The sequence below is a fragment of the Globicephala melas genome, chromosome 9 (genome assembly GCF_963455315.2).
Source record: "Globicephala melas chromosome 9, mGloMel1.2, whole genome shotgun sequence".
NCBI lineage: Eukaryota > Metazoa > Chordata > Mammalia > Artiodactyla > Delphinidae > Globicephala > Globicephala melas.
The window spans coordinates 95,611,854-95,633,252 of NC_083322.1; the positions used below are offsets into that span (position 1 = coordinate 95,611,854).

Consider the following 21,399-nt stretch of genomic DNA (forward strand, 5'->3'; position numbering starts at 1 on the left):
GGCCCGTGCCTCTAGAGGCGGAGAACAAACAAACCAAAGGTAGTTCCCCTTCGTTCCTTAGCCACACTGATCTAGCCTGCCCACGCCGGGCCTGCCCCACTGCAGCCCACGGGGAGAGGAAGAGGGAATCCGAGGAATGGAGACGAGAAGGCCAGGGACCCTGATGCCTGCCCGGCATTGAACCCTTTCCTTATTCGCCCTGAAAACGCCATTACTTAGCATGGCAGCCCAACCAGATTGCCTGTCCTTGACCCTGACTCTCCCTGTAGTATAAGAAGAAGGAGGGGAAAGCAAAGAGAAGTAGCCAGAGCAAGTCCTCTCATTCCTGGGACTTCGTTCCCAGAAGGAAGGAAGGAAAACTCTATATGTGTATACGTGTAAAGAGGTTGAATGGAGGTTATCCATATTAAAGTTGGAAAGAGCTTGAATATTTGGCAATAATGAAATATTGAATGAATTATATAATCAGTTGTCCCAATAATATGCAGATAAAAATAATATAGTATCTGTAGGATCATAACATTTTTAAATAAACATAATTAAAAATTAGTTATACTTTAGGATTTATATTCCATATACATATAGGCAAATATTTGAAAGGATTGTCTCAAACTGAAGATTATTTAGGCAAAAGAATTATGGATTTTTTTTCCATTGAAAGTCCTTAAATCAATGCTGTATTGTTTTTAGAATATATTTTTGAAGAGCAGATTTTATATTTTTCCTGTCACATTATTCAGTGAAGCTTTAACTTTAGATCAAATCTGCTTAGGTTTCTCTTTTTCATTAAGCAGATAACACAGCTTTTATCTAAAGACAGAAAAGATAAATCCAGAAAAAGAAGACGCTTTAGAAGAGCGGGGTCTGTCCTATTTGAATTGTAGATTTTTGTGAGTACTGACCTTGGCCTGAGGGGCAAATGTGAAGTGGAAACAGGTGCCTGTGAGTGGGCAGGCAGCATCTGGTCTTGGCATGTGCCTGGAGTCATAGACCTCTTGGAAAATGTGATGAAAGAACGCTAAGAATTCTTTCCCATAAAAATGCACATACACTTGGAAACAACAGTTTGCACAGGATCTCAGGTCTGGATCTTCCAGAAGGATCCGGTGAGATTCAGGGTAAAGACTCCTAAATAACAAACTGATACACCAAAATCTTTGAACTCCCCTGCCTGGTGGCAAAATTGAACAAAGGACCTTTGGGCAGTAAAGTTGCCAACAGTCACCCATGGCGTCTGGGAGGATGGTGGAGGTTGGGATGCAGCAGCTGCAGGGAAAACGGGCACAAAACGAGGACCTGGCACTGGGCACTCAGGTGCCAGCCCGCATCCGCGCGCCCCTGTGAAACTGATCTTGTGCCTCTTGCTTCCACAGCCCGTTGACGTGGATTGAAGAGAAGGCGCCTGGCCTAAAGCGAAACAGACATTTAAGCTTCCATTTCAAGTCTGGGTCCCTGGAGAATATGCCCAACGTAGGCGTCAATAAGAATATTTTCCTGAAGGATCAAAATATATTTGTCCAGAAACTCCTGGGCCAGTTCTCTGAAGAGGAGCTGGCTGCCGAGAAGAAACGCATCCTGCACTGCCTGTGGCTGGCGGGAGAGATCCAGAAACACTGCAGCCCGAAGAAGTGAAGGGAGGGGGCAACACGGCCCTGCCCAGACGAGACCTGAGCCTGATTTTTATCAAGAGTTGACCTTCGTCTCTGTTCTTACCATTAAACGTGTCTTGGGTAAACAGGATTCGCTTATTGTCACGAGCCGTGTTGGGAGTGATACTTGGGTAGGGGCACACGTGGTAGGGATGGAAAAAGAACCAACCTTGGTGGAGCGGCACGGGATGCTTTAGATGTCCAGTTTCATTCATCCTTCCCAACGGCCCTGTCGGATGAGTATTATTACCAGGCTTGTTTTCCTTAGTATATTGAAAAAATCTTGTTTGAAGTTACCCAGCTAGTAAATGGCAGAACCAGCCTTTAAACCCCCCACTCAGGCGCTAAATCACCGCAAAACAGTGCCTGGAACCCTCCTTCCTGCCGCCTTACGGAATTTTATTTCCCCCTCCACAGACTCTCACTAGACGACCGTGCCTGGTGCTGGGGATCCTAAAAATGAATAAGACGTAGCCGCTGCCCTCAGTAACTCACAGTGTCAGAAGGGAAGCAAGTCACACAAACTGGTCATTGTAACATTGGAGGTTCAGGCTGTCCCTGGCTATCCGGAGAAGGGTTCAGGGAAGATGTGCAAACCAGGTCCTGATGATGAAGAGACAGCTGTGTGAAGGTCAAAGAAGGGCTTCCGTGGCAGGGGAGCAGTATGAACAGAGAGAAGTAAGATGCAGCCTGGCCAGTGCCCTGGGACAGTGTCGCTGAAGCGCTGGGTCTGGAGTGGGGAGTCCCAGAGAGGCAGATCTGATGGTGGGGGGCCTTGAAGGCCAGGTGAAGAGCTGGGGTGTTTTTATCAGGCTGTGCAGAGGCACCAAAGGGTGTTGTTTAACGTGTCGGGGGCGTGGGGGGCGTGGTCATGTTTCTGACTTAGGTAGAGCACTCAGAAGGCTGCCTGGAGAGGAGACCAGAGACCCAGGACACAGCCAGGGAAGCCACGTGTGTTTGCACTTGGGGTCTTGTGCTTGTCTGGACTCGTGGCTCATGTCTGGTCCAATCTGCTTGAGTCCCAGGAAGCTGCCCTTTCGTTTCACTGGTGGTCCTGCTGCATCTTCTTCTGAGCTTGGGTTAGATTTCTTGCTTCTGTAAATGTCTCCCTCTTGGTTTTTTCCCTGCTCCCCACTTGCTATTATGAGCCCTAACTAGTTTGGAAACCATGAGATGGAGGCAAACTCCGTTCTCTACCTCTGTTTCTATTATTCCATCACCAGAGTATCTCCTGGTAAAGCAGGAAAGTATATTAAACCTGAAAAAATTCCATAAGGTTATTCTTTCATTCGCCATGTAAAATAATTTGTAATAAATATTGGTCCATTCGTTCTCTTGTTTTATTATCACATCAAGTGTCCCTCAAGGCCAGGAAATATTGTATGCTCTATGTTTTTGTATGTTCCACAGTATCCAGCATGAGATAAATGTTACATATTCAATGATTAAAACAGAGTGCAATAGTCTCTCCCATTTGGGCTTGATAACTGTTGTTTCAAAATATTGGCCCTATTTGATATTAGAAGTAAGATAAAATAGTGGAAATAACTACTGCAGAGCAGAATAAAGAAAAAAGAATGAAAAGAACTGAGGACAGGCTCAGAGACATCTGGGACAACATTAAACGCACCAACATTCGAATTATAGGGGTTCCAGAAGAAGAAGAGAAAAAGAAAGGGACTGAGAAAATATTTGAAGAGATTATAGTTGAAAACTTCCCTAATATGGGAAAGGAAATAGTTAATCAAGTCCAGGAAGCACAGAGAGTCCCATACAGGATAAATACAAGGAGAAATACGCCAAGACACATATTAATCAAACTGTCAAAAATTAAATACAAAGAAAGCATATTAAAAGCAGCAAGGGAAAAACAACAAATAACACATAAGGGAATCCCCATAAGGTTAACAGCTGATCTCTCAGCAGAAACCCTACAAGCCAGAAGGGAGTGGCAGGACATACTGAGAGTGATGAAGGAGAAAAACCTGCAGCCAAGACTACTCTACCCAGCAAGGATCTCATTCAGATTTGATGGAGAAATTAAAACCTTTACAGACAAGCAAAAGCTGAGAGAGTTCAGCACCACCAAACCAGCTTTACAACAAATGCTAAAGGAACTTCTCTAGACAAAAAACACAAGAGAAGGAAAAGACCTACAATAACGAACCCAAAACAATTTAGAAAATGGGAATAGGAATATACATATCGATAATTACCTTAAATGTAAATGGACTAAATGCTCCCACCAAAAGACACAGATTGGCTGAATGGATACAAAAACAAGACCCTTATATATGCTGTCTACAAGAGACCCACTTCAGACCTAGAGACACATACAGACTGAAAGTAAGGGGATGGAAAGTAAGTTTGGTTTCCATGCAAATGGAAACCAAAAGAAAGCTGGAGTAGCAATTCTCATATCAGACAAAATAGACTTTAAAATAAAGACTATTAAAAGAGACAAAGAAGGACACTACATAATGATCAAGGGATCGATCAAAGAAGAAGATATAACAATTTTAAATATTTATGCACCCAACATAGGAGCACCTCAATACATAAGGCAAATACTAACAGCCATAAAAGGGGAAATCGACAGTAACACATTCATAGTGGGGGACTTAAACACCCCACTTTCACCCATGGACAGATCATCCAAAATGAAAATAAATAAGGAAACACAAGCTTTAAATGATACATTAAACAAGATGGACTTAATTGATATTTATAGGACACTCCATCCAAAAACAACAGAATACACATTTTTCTCAAGTGCTCATGGAACATTCTCCAGGATAGATCATATCTTGGGTCACAAATCAAGCCTTGGTAAATTTAAAAAAATTGAAATTGTATCAAGTATCTTTTCTGACCACAACGCCATGAGACTAGATATCAATTACAGGAAAAGATCTGTAAAAATACAAACACATGGAGGCTAAACAATACACTATGTAATAACGAAGTGATCACTGAAGAAATCAAAGAGGAAATAAAAAAATACCTAGAAACAAATGACAATGGAGACACAACAACCCAAAACCTATGGGATGCAGCAAAAGCAGTTCTAAGGGGGAAGTTTATAGCAACACAAGCCCACCTTAAGAAGCAGGAAACATCTCGAATAAACAACCTAACCTTGCACCTCAAGCAATTAGAGAAAGAAGAACAAAAAAACCCCAAAGTTAGCAGAAGGAAAGAAGTCATAAAAATCAGACCAGAAATAAATGAAAAAGAAATGAAGGATACAATAGCAAAGATCAATAAAACTAAAAGCTTGTTCTTTGAGAAGCTAAACAAAATAGATAAACCACTAGCCAGACTCATCAAGAAAAAAAGGGAGAAGACTCAAATCAATAGAATTAGAAATGAAAAAGGAGAGGTAACAACTGACACTGCAGAAATAAAAAAGATCATGAGAGATTACTACAAGCAACACTATGCCAATAGGATGGACAACCTGGATGAAATGGACAAATTCTTAGAAATGCACAACCTGCCAAGACTGAATCAGGAAGAAAGAGAAAATATGAACAGACCAATCACAGGAACTGAAATTGAAACTGTGATTAAAAATCTTCCAACAAACAAAAGCCCAGGACCAGATGGCTTCACAGGCGAATTATATCAAACATTTAGAGAAGAGCTAACACCTATCCTTCTCAAACTCTTCCAAAATATAGCAGAGGGAGGAACACTCCCAAATTCCTTCTACGAGGCCACCATCACCTTGATACCAAAACCAGACAAGGATGTCACAAAGAAAGAAAACTACAGGCCAATATCACTGATGAACATAGATGCAAAAATCCTCAACAAAATACTAGTAAACAGAATCCAACAGCACATTAAAAGGATAATACACCATGATCAAGTGGGGTTTATTCCAGGAATGCAAGGATTCTTCAATATACGCAAATCTATCAATATGATAAACCATATTAACAAACTGAAGGAGAAAAACCATATGATCATCTCAATAGATGCAGAGAAAGCTTTTGACAAAATTCAACACCCATTTATGATAAAAACCCTGCAGAAAGTAGGCATAGAGGGAACTTTCCTCAACATAATAAAGGCCATATATGACAAACCCACAGCCAACATCATCCTCAATGGTGAAAAACTGAAAGCATTTCTACTAAGATCAGGAACAAGACAAGGTTGCCCACTCTCACCACTCTTATTCAACATAGTTTTGGAAGTTTTAGCCACAGCAATCAGAGAAGAAAAGGAAATAAAAGGAATCCAAATAGGAAAAGAAGAAGTAAAGCTGTCACTGTTTGCAGATGACATGATCCTATACATAGAGAATCCTAATGATGCTACCAGAAAACTACTAGAGCTAATCAATGAATTTGGTAAAGTAGCAGGATACAAAATTAATGCACAGAAATCTCTGGCATTCCTATACACTAATGAAGAAAAATCTGAAAGTGAAATCAAGAAAACACTCCCATTTACCATTGCAACAAAAAGAATAAAATATCTAGGAATAAACCTACCTAAGGAGACAAAAGACCTGTATGCAGAAAATTATAAGACACTGATGAAAGAAATTAAAGATGATACAAATAGATGGAGAGATATACCATGTTCTTGGATTGGAAGAATCAACATTGTGAAAATGACTCTACTACCCAAAGCAATCTATAGATTCAATGCAATCCCTATCAAACTACCACTGGCATTTTTCACAGAACTAGAACAAAAAATTTTGCAATCTGTATGGAAACACAAAAGACCCCGAATAGCCAAAGCAATCTTGAGAACGAAGAAAGGAGCTGGAGGAATCAGGCTCCCTGACTTCAGACTATACTACAAAGCTATAGTAATCAAGACAGTATGGTACTGGCACAAAAACAGAAATATAGATCAATGGAACAGGATAGAAAGCCCAGAGATAAACCCATGCACATATGGACACCTTATCTTTGATAAAGGTGGCAGGAATGTACAGTGGAGAAAGGACAGGTACATGGACAGGTACATGTAAAGTATGAGATTAGATCACTCCCTAACACCATACACAAAAGTAAGCTCAAAGTGGATTAAAGACCTAAATGTAAGGCCAGAAACTATCAAACTCTTAGAGGAAAACATAGGCAGAACACTCTATGACATAAATCACAGCAAGATCCTTTCTGACCCACCTCCTAGAGTAATGGAAATAAAAACAAAAATAAACAAATGGGACCTAATGAAACTTCAAAGCTTTTGCACAGCAAAGGAAACCATAAACAAGACCAAAAGACAACCCTCAGAATGGGAGAAAATATTTGCAAATGAAGCAACTGACAAAGGATTACTCTCCAATATTTACAAGCAGCTCATGCAGCTCAATAACAAAAAAACAAACAACCCAATCCAAAAATGAGCAGAAGACCTAAATAGACATTTCTCCAAAGAAGATATACAGACTGCCAACAAACACATGAAAGAATGCTCAACATCATTAATCATTAGAGAAATGCAAATCAAAACTACAATGAGATATCATCTCACACCAGTCAGAATGGCCATCATCAAAAAATCTACAAACAATAAATGCTGGAGAGGGTGTGAAGAAAAGGGAACACTCTTGCACTGCTGGTGGGAATGTGAATTGGTTCAGCCCCTATGGAGAACAGTATGGAGGTTCCTTAAAAAACTACAAATAGAACTACCATATGACCCAGCAATCCCACTACTGGGCATATACCCTGAGAAAACCAAAATTCAAAAAGAGTCATGTACCAAAATGTTCATTGCAGCTCTATTTACAATAGCCCGGAGATGGAAACAACCTAAGTGCCCATCATCGGATGAATGGATAAAGAAGATGTGGCACATATATACAATGGAATATTCCTCAGCCATAAAAAGAAACGAAATTGAGCTATTTGTAATGAGGTGGATAGACCTAGAGTCTGTCATACAGAGTGAAGTAAGTCAGAAAGAAAAAGACTAATACCGTATGCTAACACATATATATGGAATTTAAGAAAAAAAAATGTCATGAAGAACCTAGGGGTAAGGCAGGAATAAAGACGCAGACCTACTAGAGAACGGACTTGAGGTTATGGGGAGGGGGAAGGGTGAGCTGTGACAGGGCGAGAGAGAGTCATGGACATATACACACTAACAAACGTAGTAAGGTAGATAGTTAGTGGGAAGCAGCCGCATGGCACAGGGATATTGGCTCAGTGCTTTGTGACAGCCTGGAGGGGTGGGATAGGGAGGGTGGGAGGGAGGGAGACGCAAGAGGGAAGACATATGGGAACATATGTATATGTATAACTGATTCACTTTGTTATAAAGCAGAAACTAACACACCATTGTAAAGCAATTATATCCCAATAAAGATGTTAAAAAAAAAAAAAAGAAGTAGGATGGGGCTTCACTGGTGGTGTCTTGGTTAAGAAGTTCGATCCCTGGCCCGGGAAGATCCCACATGCTGCGGAGCAACTAAGCCCGTGCGCCACAACTACTGAGCCCATGAGCCACAACTACTTAAGCCTGCGCACCTAGAGCCCGTGCTCCGCAACAAGAGAAGCCACCACAATGAGAAGCCCGCGCACCGCAACAAAGAGTAGCCCCCGCTTGCCGCAACTAGAGAAAGCCCATGCGCAGCAACATAGCCAAAAATAAAATAAATTTATTTTTTAAAAAATGTAGGGTGGATGTCAAAGAAAACCAGAACTGGACAGTCAAGTGGTATAAGCAGATTTTATTCAGGACAATTGCAAAAGGGGAAAAGAGACCTTGGTATAGGACTGGGCTCAGTTCTGCACACAGCATGGGCCAGTGGTAATTTATAGCTGAGGAGCGGGCTTAGGGGTCGGTGGAAAATTACTGAGGGGAAACATCAGGGGTGAGGGGGATTCTGGCTACACCGACTTGACGAGATTCTTGCTGAAGGCAGCTGGCACGATTAGACACCAAGGTGTGAGGGATGAGGAACTTGATCACATACTGAGGGACTTAGAAGTTTTGCTAAAACTGGGTGATGCAAAGACAGACGGGGAAGCCCAAAGGTCGAGATCTAGCTGAGCACAGGGCTCAGAGCAGCCAGACTAAATGTGGTCCGGGAGAGAGTCTTCGTCACGGGCTGTGGGATTACTAATTGACACTGTTAACTGCTCACCTCAAGCCTGTTTTCTGTTTGGTCAAGAGATCCAAAATGAAAACATTAAGTTTACTAACTCGTAGGAATTGCAAAGGGAGAAGGAAGAGGAGACGGGAGAAAACAGAGCTGGGAGAGAAGAGGGAGCAGAAGCCTCTTCCTCTTCTGCTTACAGCTGCCCTCACCTTCCTCTGGGGCAGCTGAAAGCATCCTGGCTGACCCCCCACTGACGCGTTTCCCAAATACTCCTTCCTCTGAAGGCCACGCCCCACCCCTAATCACAACTTTTCAAAGAAGGAGCCACGAGTAGAATCGGAAAATACAACAAACTAGTGAATATAACAAAAGAAGCAGACTCACAGGTATAGAGAACAAACTAGGGAATTCCCTGGCAGTCCAGTGGTTAGGACTCCACACTTTCACTGTGTAGGGCCCAGGTTCAATCCCTGCTCGGGGAACCAAGATCCCAGCAAGACTCAAGTCCCGGCCAAAAAAAGAAAGAAAAAGTGGTGGGATTTCCCTGGAGGCGCAGTGGATAGGACTCCGCGCTCCCAATGCAGGGGGCCCGGGTTCGATCCCTGGTCAGGGAACTAGATTCCACGTGCATGCTGCAACTAAGAGTTCGCATGCCGCAACTAAGGAGCCGGGAAGCTGCAATAAGGAGCCCATCTGCTACAACTAAGGAGCTGGCAAGCCACAACTAACTAAATAAGAATTTTTTAAAAAACTAAATAAATAAGAATTAAAAAAAAACTAGTGGTAACCAGTGGTAAGGGGAGGGGCTGGAAGTATGGGGGAGGGGGAGGTACAAACTATTGGGTGTAAGTAGGCTCAAGGGGTATCGTACAAACGGAATATAGCCAATATTTTTTAATAGATATACATGGAAAGTAGCTTTTAAAGTTGTATAAAAATTAAGAATTATTTTTAAAATAAAAAAGATAAAACTACGATATATTCCTACAAAAAAAAAAAAAAAAAAGCCACAGCTATCCCTGAGCCGTTTAGTCAAAGTACCCAAAAGATAGTGACCCTCCTTTGCTCCCTTGCCTTAAGGCTACCTGGACTTCCTTGGAAGGTCTAGTGAGAAGACGTTTGGAGGGCTAAGATTTCAGAACAAAGTAGGCTTTCTGTTCAACTTGAAGGAAAAAGCCCTCTCTCCCACTGTACTAATGCTCGTAAGTGTTGGGGTCCCTCTAGGAGGAAGGTAACTTACATAGTTCCCTTGACCCCTCTCGGCCCCTCACCTACTTCTCCCGTAGTCACCTGCCCTAGAAAGCTGCGGGAGAGATGAGGCAGCAAAGTCCAGCAGAGCCCAGCCACCCCCCAATGCACCTGAGTTCTCCGCTTGCCTACACGAAGGTGGCTGGGATAGAAACTTCCTTTGCAATGGGGTGGCCTGCAGCTTTGAAGAAGAATTAAGTTACTCTGAGAGGACAGACTAGCAAACCTCTTTGGCTGTAGATCCCAACCACATTCCCCAATCAGCTTTATTGGAATAAAACTGATTCTTTTTTTGAAAAAAGCTCATCTCTCACCTGCATCTATAGCTTAATTGGTCCCCCAAATTGAGGAGAAAAAGGAAATGTTTCTTGCTGAAATCCCAGCAATGCGTGATTGCCTTATGGTCTTCTGCCTGAAGGAATCGAGTGGAAAAAAAAAAAAAAATATTTTAGCCAATGACACTAGATTTCTTCAAGAGAAAGCTATTTGGGGGGAAATTCCTTGATAAGCCCGTGCACTAGTAGTGGTGACGTTGAAGGTTGGGGGTTATAGGGGAGGGGACTCTAACGGAATGCACAGCCTTGGGGGCCTAGGTTGATGGGTTGAAGGGGAAAAAATAGACAAACCTCTGTGCAACAGTCATGAATGGGAATTGAAGCGGGAAAGAAGGGAATAAGGGTTTAGCTCTCTTGGACCTCTTAACACTCAAGGTGTGGTGTGCTGACTGGCAGCCTTGGCTTTGGTACAGCCTGGGGGCTTCTTAGGCATGCAAATCCTCAGGCCTGCCCCAGACCTGCTAAACCAGAACCCACATTTTAATAAGGTGGCCTCGTGATTCCTGGGCACGCCCAATTCTCTCAGCTTGTAGACTAGTAAGGAAGAAAACACTATTCAACTAATAAATGTTAAAGCACAACTATGAAGGATGCCACGAAGAGGATTTAAAAGCTTGTGTAGGGAGAAGATTTTCTAGGCAAGAAATCAGGGAAGGCTTCCCAAAAGAATGTGCTGAACCCTGGAGGTTGAGAAGGACTTGCTGCAGGTGCAGGCAGGTGAGGGAGGGGAGGGAAGGGCATTCCAGACAGAAGGAACAGCATGTGCAAAGCCTGTGTCCAGCCAGTACTGCCCCTGGATGAAACAGGTTCAGGCACCTGAAATTCCTTTTTTGTTCATTCCAATTGGCTTTAAGCCTAGCTATTTTAAGTTGTGGAGTGAGAATGAGCTAACATTTAGGAAGTCTTTGGTCAACTTGAAAAGATCATATGAATTACTATTAAGCAAGCAGACGGGGGGTGAGGGGGGTGTCAGGATGGCGGAATAGGAGGACGCGGAATTCATCGCTCCTCACAAGTACACCAAGAATTCCTCTACAAATGGAACAGTTCCCACAGAGCACCTGCTGAACATTAGCGGAAGACTTCGGACACCTAAAAGGATGAAAGAAGAGACAAAGAAAAAAGCAAGCAACGTGCTCCAGACCTGGTGCCCAGGGCTCACCTACCCTAGTCTACTTACTCTATCATTCCCATACAAGGCCATACGCAGGAAGCACTTTCCACTCAACTTTTTTTAAAAAAAAAAAAACAAATAATGAAACAGATTCAGAATTTAAGCCACGTGGCCAGGTTCCCTCACTTAAGTCTGGAGTCATCAAAGTACAGCCTGCAGGCCAGGTTTGGGGCTCACGGCCTGTTTTTGTAAAGTTTTATGGGGACACACTCACGTTCAGTGACATAGTACATATGGTTGCTTTCACGCTGCAGCAGAATTGAGTCATCGTGACAGAGTAGCTGTATGGCCCATAACGTCGGAAGCATTTACCATCTGGCCCTTTACAGCAAAGGTTTGCCAACCCCCATTCTGGATGGGGGAGCACAGCATTGAGCTCAGGCCCCTCTGGCTGCATTTTTCTGTTTAGTCCCCCCAGGTGCCCATTCATGTCAAGGTGAAGGGTATAGCCACTGTCATAAAGTCCAAAATACAGAGTCTGGAAAGCGCAGTGAGCAAACAGAACACACTTCCCAAGTTTCATTGTAACTGTTCCTGGTTCCAGTATGTGTCAAAGATTCATCCGTTTGGTTCTGCTAACATCTGAGAGACCTATACTGTGTGTGCACTGCTGGTGCTGGGCTCCAGGGAGACTGAAGTGATGAAGACTCGGCCCCTGCCTCTGGATGCTGACGGCTTACTGGGGAATGGCTCACACCAGCTGGAGAGTTTGACGTCCTAGGACAGGCATCGCCTGAAGCCAAGGGACCCCAGGAAGGAGGGAGCACTTCTGCGTGGGAATTCTGGGAGAAAGTGGCATCTGGGTTGAGCCAAATAAGGAAGGAGGAAAACAAGCAACGTCAGGGATTTGACAGCACAGAGGAGCAGGGTAGGAAATAAGGCCGAAAGGCAGGAAGGGGCTGAGCCTGGAAGACTCCAGGGCCAGAGGGGATGGAAGCTCAGGAGACTGTCAGGAGGCTGGCTGCAGCCCCCAGGTACTCTGCTAAAAGGGGTTGACCTCGGTTAAAAAAAAAAAAAAAAGTCGATGTCTCTGGTGTTTTGCTTCCTCATCTTAAAAGAAGGGGTAGGACCAGATCATCTTCAGAGTCCTTGCATGAAGGTTTTCAGCAAGAAAGTAACATGAGTCGAGCTGCATCTCAGGCTGATGGGCCCTGAGGAGAGACGGGTTGGGGTCCATGTTTCTCCCCAGGCAGGTGACTGCAGGAGGGGCTATCCCCTTGGAGAGAAAGAAGCCTTCACATAATGACAGCTGCATTCTTGTACAGACACAGGACCAAGACACTGGACCATAAAATGAAGACTTCCATCAAGAGGAGGAGGCCCCAAGATCATTCTTTCCTGATGAATCTTGATCAACAGAACTGACCTTCATAGAAAGATTACTTGGGGAATTTCTATGGAGAATATAGGGGTCTCTGAAAGAACGAGTTTGTGCAGCTTCAAGGAGAAGCAGTGGCGGTCAGATGTCAAGAGGCTGCAACTTGGGCCCAGAAGGTAAAGGGCTTTTTTCTTTATCTGGGGATCTAGAAAGTTCAGGCTTTCTAGAGGTAGGAGGAAAAGTTAGGCAAGAACGCAGAGTCACCTTCCACGACCTCTGGGTTCACGGCCACCACTGCTGCAGTTGTAACGACCGCCAACTCATGGAGGACTGACCCTGGCCAACCATCTTCGTGCAAGGCCTGGGAGAGAATGCTACGACTGAGTCTGTAGCCAATTACTTCAAGCAGATTGGGATCATTAAGGCAAACAAGAAGATGGGACAGCCCATGATTAATCTGTACAGACAGGGAAACAGGCAAGCTGAAGGGAGAGGCAACAGTATCATTTTCTTTTTTTAACATCTTTGTTGGAGTAGAATTGCTTTACAGTGGTGTGTTAGTTACTGCTGTATAACAGAGTGAATCAGCTATATGTATACATACATCCCCACATCCCCTCCCTCTTGCGTCTCCCTCCCACCCTCCCTATCCCATCCCTCTAGGTGGTCACAAAGCACCAAGCTGATCTCCCTGTGCTGTGCAGCTGCAAGAAAAACAAATACCATGTGCCAACACACATATATATGGAATCTAAAAAAAAAAAAGGTTCTGAAGAACCTAGGGGCAGGACAGGAATAGAGATGCAGATGTAGAGAATGGACTTGAGGACACGGGGAGGGGGAAGGGTAAGCCGGGACGAAGTGAGAGAGTGGCATGGACACATAGACACTACCAAACGTTAAGTAGGTAGCTAGTGGGAAGCGGCCGCATAGCACGGTATCATTTGATGACCCACCTACCGCTAAAGCAGCTACGGACTGGTTTGATAGTAAAGAATTCTCTGGGAATCCTATCAAGGTCTCATCTGCTACCCGGCGAGCACACTTCAATCGGGGTGGTGACAATGGTCGTGGAGGCCGAGGGCGAGGAGGACCCACAGGCCGTGGAGGCTGTGGAGGTGGTGACAGTGGCCGAGGATTCCCCAGTGGCGGCAGTGGCGGACAGCGGCGAGCAGGGGACTGGAAGTGTCCTCATCCTACGTGTGAGAACGTGAACTTCTCGTGGAGGAATGACTGCCACCAGTGTAAGGCCCCTAAACCAGATGGCCCAGGAGGGCCACCAGGAGGCTCTCACATGGGGGGTAACTATGGAGATGCTCGTCGTGGTGGCAGAGGAGGCTATGATCTGGGCGGCTACCGCGGCCGAGGCGGGGGACCGAGGGGGCCGGGGTGGTGGGGACAGAGGTGGCTTTGGCCCTGGCAAGATGAACTCCAGGGGTGAGCACAGACAGCATTGCAGGGAGAGGCCGTATTAGCCTGGCTCCTGTGGTTCTGAAGCAACTTTCCTCCTGTCCCCAGTGTTACCCTCATTATTTTGTAACCTTCCAACTCCTGGTCACCCACCGGTTTTTTGAGTCACACTATGTAATGTAACCATATCTCTGGTTCCCATCAAAAAACATTTTAGTTAAAAAATAAATAAATAAAAAGCAGAGTCGCTTCAAATGAGGGCGTGGCCACAGGAAAGCACGGCAGAAAGTGTTCACTTCCCAAGCCTTGAACTTCCCTTCCCGAACCCCCGGCATATTTCTTCACACGGATGGAAGGCTCCCATGGCGGTGCCCACCTGTACCCTGTATGGGAACCACAGCCAGAGGCAGCGCCAGGGCCAAGAATCCTCTTAGGGTACTTTCTTTGCAAGGTAGTCATTCTGCACCTCGTTCTTTCCACTTGGGGGCGCCAGAGACTTACCGGGACCAATGCTGACCCACCTCCAGTTTGCAGCCTAACGAGCCTCGTCACTTTTCAAAATCACTGTCTGTGCTGCCATGGGCTGGAAGACTAGCTTTCAGCAGCTCAGAGAGTAAGGGATGATGTTACAGGCGTCTAGGCTCTCCAGCGACCCCGGCCTCCTGTTCACAGCAGGACACCTGACTCAGATTTCCAGGAAAAACTAAAAACTTACAACTGAGACGCTTGTCTGGATTAGGGCGTGGGTAACCTCATCCTGGAGCAAAGGGAGTACAAGAAGATTCTCTGAAGAAGCTTTAGCCTCAATGGAAGGACCAGACAGAGTCGAGTTGAATGGATGAACTTCTCGAAGCCCAAGGAGAGCAAAGGACCCGGAAGGGCAGCCCGCCACCAGCTATATACACACGGTGCCCCGCCTGTAAAAGTGTCTCCAGATGGAGGCTGGGGTCAGGGGTGGAGGGAGGGGACACAGGTGCATAAGCCACTCAAGAGCAGACTTCCTGAGCTAACTACCTTGGATATGGGAGAAGCTGGAATTCATCACAAGCAGTTAATGAAATGCTGGGCAAGGAGAGGGGATGGGCGGGTTGCTTGGTGAGGGAATGATGCCTAGGAAGAGTGGCACAGGTGGTTGGTCTCCCTTCGGTTTGACAGTTGGAAAAGAAGAGAAAGCCACGGGGCTCCAGTGATGAAACCTGCATTTACAGAAAGATGGTGCTAAACCCACTCCCTGCTTTTCTGTGTCCCAAGGGACGAGGTGGGGAAAAAGTGCTGCAGGGCAGTTCCACGTGGCAGGTCTTTCTCTGCCTCAGCACAGAGAAATTTTGTGCTGATTAAGTGACCTGCAGAGGCATCAGCTCATTTTCCCGTTGCATCTTGTCTGCAGACTGAGCTGCTTCTCCAGGCTTCCAGAACATGAATTGTTTTTCTGAGATAAAAAAGTGGTGCTCCTAATTAACTAGCTCATCAAAATACTGAAACCAATGTGACATACATGCAGGCTGAGAAGAATGGGTTGGTTGACGTTCCAGAAATCCCAAGTATAAGAAGTGACAACGGTGGAAAACCTCCCTCCTGTCCTTGTCGCCATCCACCTATCTTTCTCCTGTCTGCTGTCGTGAAGGTTACTGATGTTGAAATAAGCCTACCATTTTAACCACTTTAAAGTGTATGGTTCAGGGGCATTAAGTACATTTGCAATGTTGTGCAACCATCACCTTTATCCAGTTCCAAACCATCCCAAAAAGAAACTCTGTACCCATCAAGCAGCCACTCTCTCTTCCTCCCTCCCCTGTTCCCTGCAGCTGGGCTCTGCCGCACAGGCCGGCAAGCCTCTTCATTGCCAACCACAAGACTGAAGAAAGAGCCCGGAGACAACGACAGAGACAACAATGCCTTATTGGACAGGGGAATCTCACTCACATGAAGCAAAGGGTCCTAAAGGAACTCCCCACTAGCAGGACGTGGAAGCAATCCTGGCTAACTGGGGGGTAAGAAGGCTACCATTTATAAGGGGAATCGACGTCATGTTACGTCATGAGCTACCATGGAAACCAGCGGGTGGGGCTGGGGGCAAGCCTGTAGGCAGTTACTGATTAAGCCCGATGATTAAGGGGATTGGATAGTCATGTGAGTGAAGCAGGGACTGGTCAAGCGGGGGATGTAAAGAGCAAGAGAACGGCCACCTCGAGTGGCCTGACCGTACACTCCACCCGTACAGCATTCTATCCAAGCCTTACAATGTTGTCCACCCCTCTCCCGCGATAGCCCTGGCTTCAGGCAGGTAGAGGGTCACTGCAACGGAATCCCACAAATGCACTACAGACACCAGCAACTGGACAGTATCAAGCGTTAAGATACCTATGCTAAAAACAGCCATTCACCAAGAGGTGGGCAAACTTTGGAACCAGATGCTAATCGGGTCAATTTCTCACGGAAGTCCGGACGAAGATGACACTGACTTCTCACTGTAGACGCAGCAATGAGACTCACTCACAGCGAGGCCACCCTTGTCGCCCGGCCCGTGAACGGATTCCCTCTGCTCAGACTAGGGAGGAACCGTAAGGCGTTCAACACACACGGTACGGGGGAGATCACGACCATTAAAATACAAGCAGTGAAAGCATCCCGAGATGACACCACCCTGCCTGTGGCTTTTGTCCTGGCCTGCAGTAGCATACCACCCATCTGCCCTCAGTCCCCACAGCCGATGCTGAACACTGGAGAGGCCGTGTAACCACAGACCACAGGGTTAATAAAAGGGGGCTTCCTTGGGGCCGGGGAGAAGACAGGTGAGATCTTTCAAATCCTATTCCCCACGGGGCAGCGAACCCAAATCATCGGGGACTTACCTGCGACTCCCGGGCCGTTTTACAATGTCTTCTCCTGGGGATAGGTCCCGTGGGCAGGGCAAAAGCAAGTTACTGTCCAGATCGATACTTGGCAACGGTCCTGCGGTGGTCAACAGTTGGACTTGGATGGCGTGGACTAGTTGCCTCTGGGTTAACATGGCTTAGCCACAGGGTTGATTACTCCTGCGACGTTCAGCTAGAGTTCATGGGGCTTGAGTCAGCCTCCTCGTCCACATGTGGAGAGCGGGTTTCAGTCTCTATTAAGTAGTCCATTCATCCTTTCATTAGCCTGGCAGTAGTAGGGTCATAAAGCAGGTGGAAATACCAGCATATGTCATTTTTCATCAGCCCATTCCTGAACCTCCTGGTCAGTAAAGTGGGTTCCTTGGTCACTACCGATATCCATGGGGGTCCCGTATGTTATGGACAGCTGCTCTAGACCCCACACTGTTTTCCTGCGTTGCTTGATGACTCGGATTGACCTTCTGTAATGCCTCCCACCTGTTGTAATACAATGTAGACGGCATATAGCGGATCCATCCCACTGTATCGTGCCTCTGACCCCTTTCGTTGCTGGGACCAGAAGCCCAAGGGTACTCATTAGTTTGCCGTTGCCTCAGGTCCCAAACAACCCCTTCCGCTTAAGTAGCCACATCCACTTTGCAAGTCGATCCCTGAGTTAATAACCCTACAGCCTGTGTCTGTAATCGCTTACAGGTGGTGGGTCAGGGGTACACTTGTCTTACCGGACCAGATAACACGCAAGCGTTTGATACATAATCCAGGTCATTGCATTTTGTCTGTATTCACTAGCCATCCCCGTGCAGTCAGGTGAGCCACGAGCACCGGGCTGCCACTTTGAAAGTGGAAAGAGACTCAGACTTTCGGGTCCCACACGCTCGTGGACGGCCACCTTGGATTTCTCCCCCACGGCTTCCCTTCCCGTCCTTCTTTCCTGACATCGCGGGGCTCCTGGGTGTTTTCTCGGCTTCCCAGCTGCCTCACCAATTGTCGGGCTGCACCCCGCAGGCCTGCAAGGCTTCTACCTTCTCAGCCTCAGAACCAAAGAAAGAGCCCGCACACAGTGACCGAGACATCAACAGTTTACTAGATGGGGGATCTTACCAGTCCGAGGTAAAGGGTCCTGGAGCAATACTCCACCACGTCCGGCCAACAGCAAGCAGGACGTGGCAACCACCCACACTGCTCTGGGGAGGAGGAGGCTACCATTTATAGGGGGAATCGATGTCAGATTGGCTCATCAGTTACCAGGGAAACCAGCGGGTGGGGCTGGGGGCAAGCCTGTAGGCAGTTACTGATTAAGCCCGATGATTAAGGGGATTGGATAGTCATGTGAGTGAAGCAGGGACTGGTCAAGCGGGGGATGTAAAGAGCAAGAGAACGGCCACCTCGAGTGGCCTGACCGTACACTCCACCCGTACAGCATTCTATCCAAGCCTTACAATGTTGTCCACCCCTCTCCCGCGATAGCCCTGGCTTCAGGCAGGTAGAGGGTCACTGCAACGGAATCCCACAAATGCACTACAGACACCAGCAACTGGACAGTATCAAGCGTTAAGATACCTATGCTAAAAACAGCCATTCACCAAGAGGTGGGCAAACTTTGGAACCAGATGCTAATCGGGTCAATTTCTCACGGAAGTCCGGACGAAGATGACACTGACTTCTCACTGTAGACGCAGCAATGAGACTCACTCACAGCGAGGCCACCCTTGTCGCCCGGCCCGTGAACGGATTCCCTCTGCTCAGACTAGGGAGGAACCGTAAGGCGTTCAACACACACGGTACGGGGGAGATCACGACCATTAAAATACAAGCAGTGAAAGCATCCCGAGATGACACCACCCTGCCTGTGGCTTTTGTCCTGGCCTGCAGTAGCATACCACCCATCTGCCCTCAGTCCCCACAGCCGATGCTGAACACCGGAGAGGCCGTGTAACCACAGACCACAGGGTTAATAAAAGGGGGCTTCCTTGGGGCCGGGGAGAAGACAGGTGAGATCTTTCAAATCCTATTCCCCACGGGGCAGCGAACCCAAATCATCGGGGACTTACCTGCGACTCCCGGGCCGTTTTACAATGTCTTCTCCTGGGGATAGGTCCCGTGGGCAGGGCAAAAGCAAGTTACTGTCCAGATCGATACTTGGCAACGGTCCTGCGGTGGTCAACAGTTGGACTTGGATGGCGTGGACTAGTTGCCTCTGGGTTAACATGGCTTAGCCACAGGGTTGATTACTCCTGCGACGTTCAGCTAGAGTTCATGGGGCTTGAGTCAGCCTCCTCGTCCACATGTGGAGAGCGGGTTTCAGTCTCTATTAAGTAGTCCATTCATCCTTTCATTAGCCTGGCAGTAGTAGGGTCATAAAGCAGGTGGAAATACCAGCATATGTCATTTTTCATCAGCCCATTCCTGAACCTCCTGGTCAGTAAAGTGGGTTCCTTGGTCACTACCGATATCCATGGGGGTCCCGTATGTTATGGACAGCTGCTCTAGACCCCACACTGTTTTCCTGCGTTGCTTGATGACTCGGATTGACCTTCTGTAATGCCTCCCACCTGTTGTAATACAATGTAGACGGCATATAGCGGATCCATCCCACTGTATCGTGCCTCTGACCCCTTTCGTTGCTGGGACCAGAAGCCCAAGGGTACTCATTAGTTTGCCGTTGCCTCAGGTCCCAAACAACCCCTTCCGCTTAAGTAGCCACATCCACTTTGCAAGTCGATCCCTGAGTTAATAACCCTACAGCCTGTGTCTGTAATCGCTTACAGGTGGTGGGTCAGGGGTACACTTGTCTTACCGGACCAGATAACACGCAAGCGTTTGATACATAATCCAGGTCATTGCATTTTGTCTGTATTCACTAGCCATCCCCGTGCAGTCAGGTGAGCCACGAGCACCGGGCTGCCACTTTGAAAGTGGAAAGAGACTCAGACTTTCGGGTCCCACACGCTCGTGGACGGCCACCTTGGATTTCTCCCCCACGGCTTCCCTTCCCGTCCTTCTTTCCTGACATCGCGGGGCTCCTGGGTGTTTTCTCGGCTTCCCAGCTGCCTCACCAATTGTCGGGCTGCACCCCGCAGGCCTGCAAGGCTTCTACCTTCTCAGCCTCAGAACCAAAGAAAGAGCCCGCACACAGTGACCGAGACATCAACAGTTTACTAGATGGGGGATCTTACCAGTCCGAGGTAAAGGGTCCTGGAGCAATACTCCACCACGTCCGGCCAACAGCAAGCAGGACGTGGCAACCACCCACACTGCTCTGGGGAGGAGGAGGCTACCATTTATAGGGGGAATCGATGTCAGATTGGCTCATCAGTTACCAGGGAAACCAGCGGGTGGGGCTGGGGGCAAGCCTGTAGGCAGTTACTGATTAAGCCCGATGATTAAGGGGATTGGATAGTCATGTGAGTGAAGCAGGGACTGGTCAAGCGGGGGATGTAAAGAGCAAGAGAACGGCCACCTCGAGTGGCCTGACCGTACACTCCACCCGTACAGCATTCTATCCAAGCCTTACAATGTTGTCCACCCCTCTCCCGCGATAGCCCTGGCTTCAGGCAGGTAGAGGGTCACTGCAACGGAATCCCACAAATGCACTACAGACACCAGCAACTGGACAGTATCAAGCGTTAAGATACCTATGCTAAAAACAGCCATTCACCAAGAGGTGGGCAAACTTTGGAACCAGATGCTAATCGGGTCAATTTCTCACGGAAGTCCGGACGAAGATGACACTGACTTCTCACTGTAGACGCAGCAATGAGACTCACTCACAGCGAGGCCACCCTTGTCGCCCGGCCCGTGAACGGATTCCCTCTGCTCAGACTAGGGAGGAACCGTAAGGCGTTCAACACACACGGTACGGGGGAGATCACGACCATTAAAATACAAGCAGTGAAAGCATCCCGAGATGACACCACCCTGCCTGTGGCTTTTGTCCTGGCCTGCAGTAGCATACCACCCATCTGCCCTCAGTCCCCACAGCCGATGCTGAACACCGGAGAGGCCGTGTAACCACAGACCACAGGGTTAATAAAAGGGGGCTTCCTTGGGGCCGGGGAGAAGACAGGTGAGATCTTTCAAATCCTATTCCCCACGGGGCAGCGAACCCAAATCATCGGGGACTTACCTGCGACTCCCGGGCCGTTTTACAATGTCTTCTCCTGGGGATAGGTCCCGTGGGCAGGGCAAAAGCAAGTTACTGTCCAGATCGATACTTGGCAACGGTCCTGCGGTGGTCAACAGTTGGACTTGGATGGCATGGACTAGTTGCCTCTGGGTTAACATGGCTTAGCCACAGGGTTGATTACT

General features: G+C 47.1%; 2 protein-coding genes and 1 long non-coding RNA gene across 6 annotated transcripts in view; 1 reads left to right on the top strand and 2 right to left on the bottom strand.

Annotated features, from left to right (window-relative positions):
- Positions 1-1,754, top strand: part of BLVRA (biliverdin reductase A) — a 53,640-nt gene extending 51,886 nt beyond the window's left edge. The window contains exon 8 of the mRNA XM_030871197.2: positions 1,374-1,754. Coding sequence (XP_030727057.1) covers positions 1,374-1,632 — 259 coding nt within the window. The 3' untranslated portion in view covers positions 1,633-1,754. The remainder of the gene's footprint in view (positions 1-1,373) is intronic.
- The window catches only part of LOC115860926 (cytochrome c oxidase assembly factor 1 homolog), a 242,806-nt gene that overhangs the window by 168,449 nt on the left and 52,958 nt on the right, over positions 1-21,399 (bottom strand). The window lies entirely within an intron of this gene.
- On the bottom strand, positions 16,637-21,338 carry LOC132597802 (uncharacterized). Its single transcript, XR_009565158.1, has 4 exons — positions 21,218-21,338; positions 19,143-19,643; positions 17,068-17,568; positions 16,637-16,763 (listed from the first exon to the last, which is right to left on the bottom strand). It is a non-coding gene; the product is annotated as an uncharacterized lncRNA (long non-coding RNA).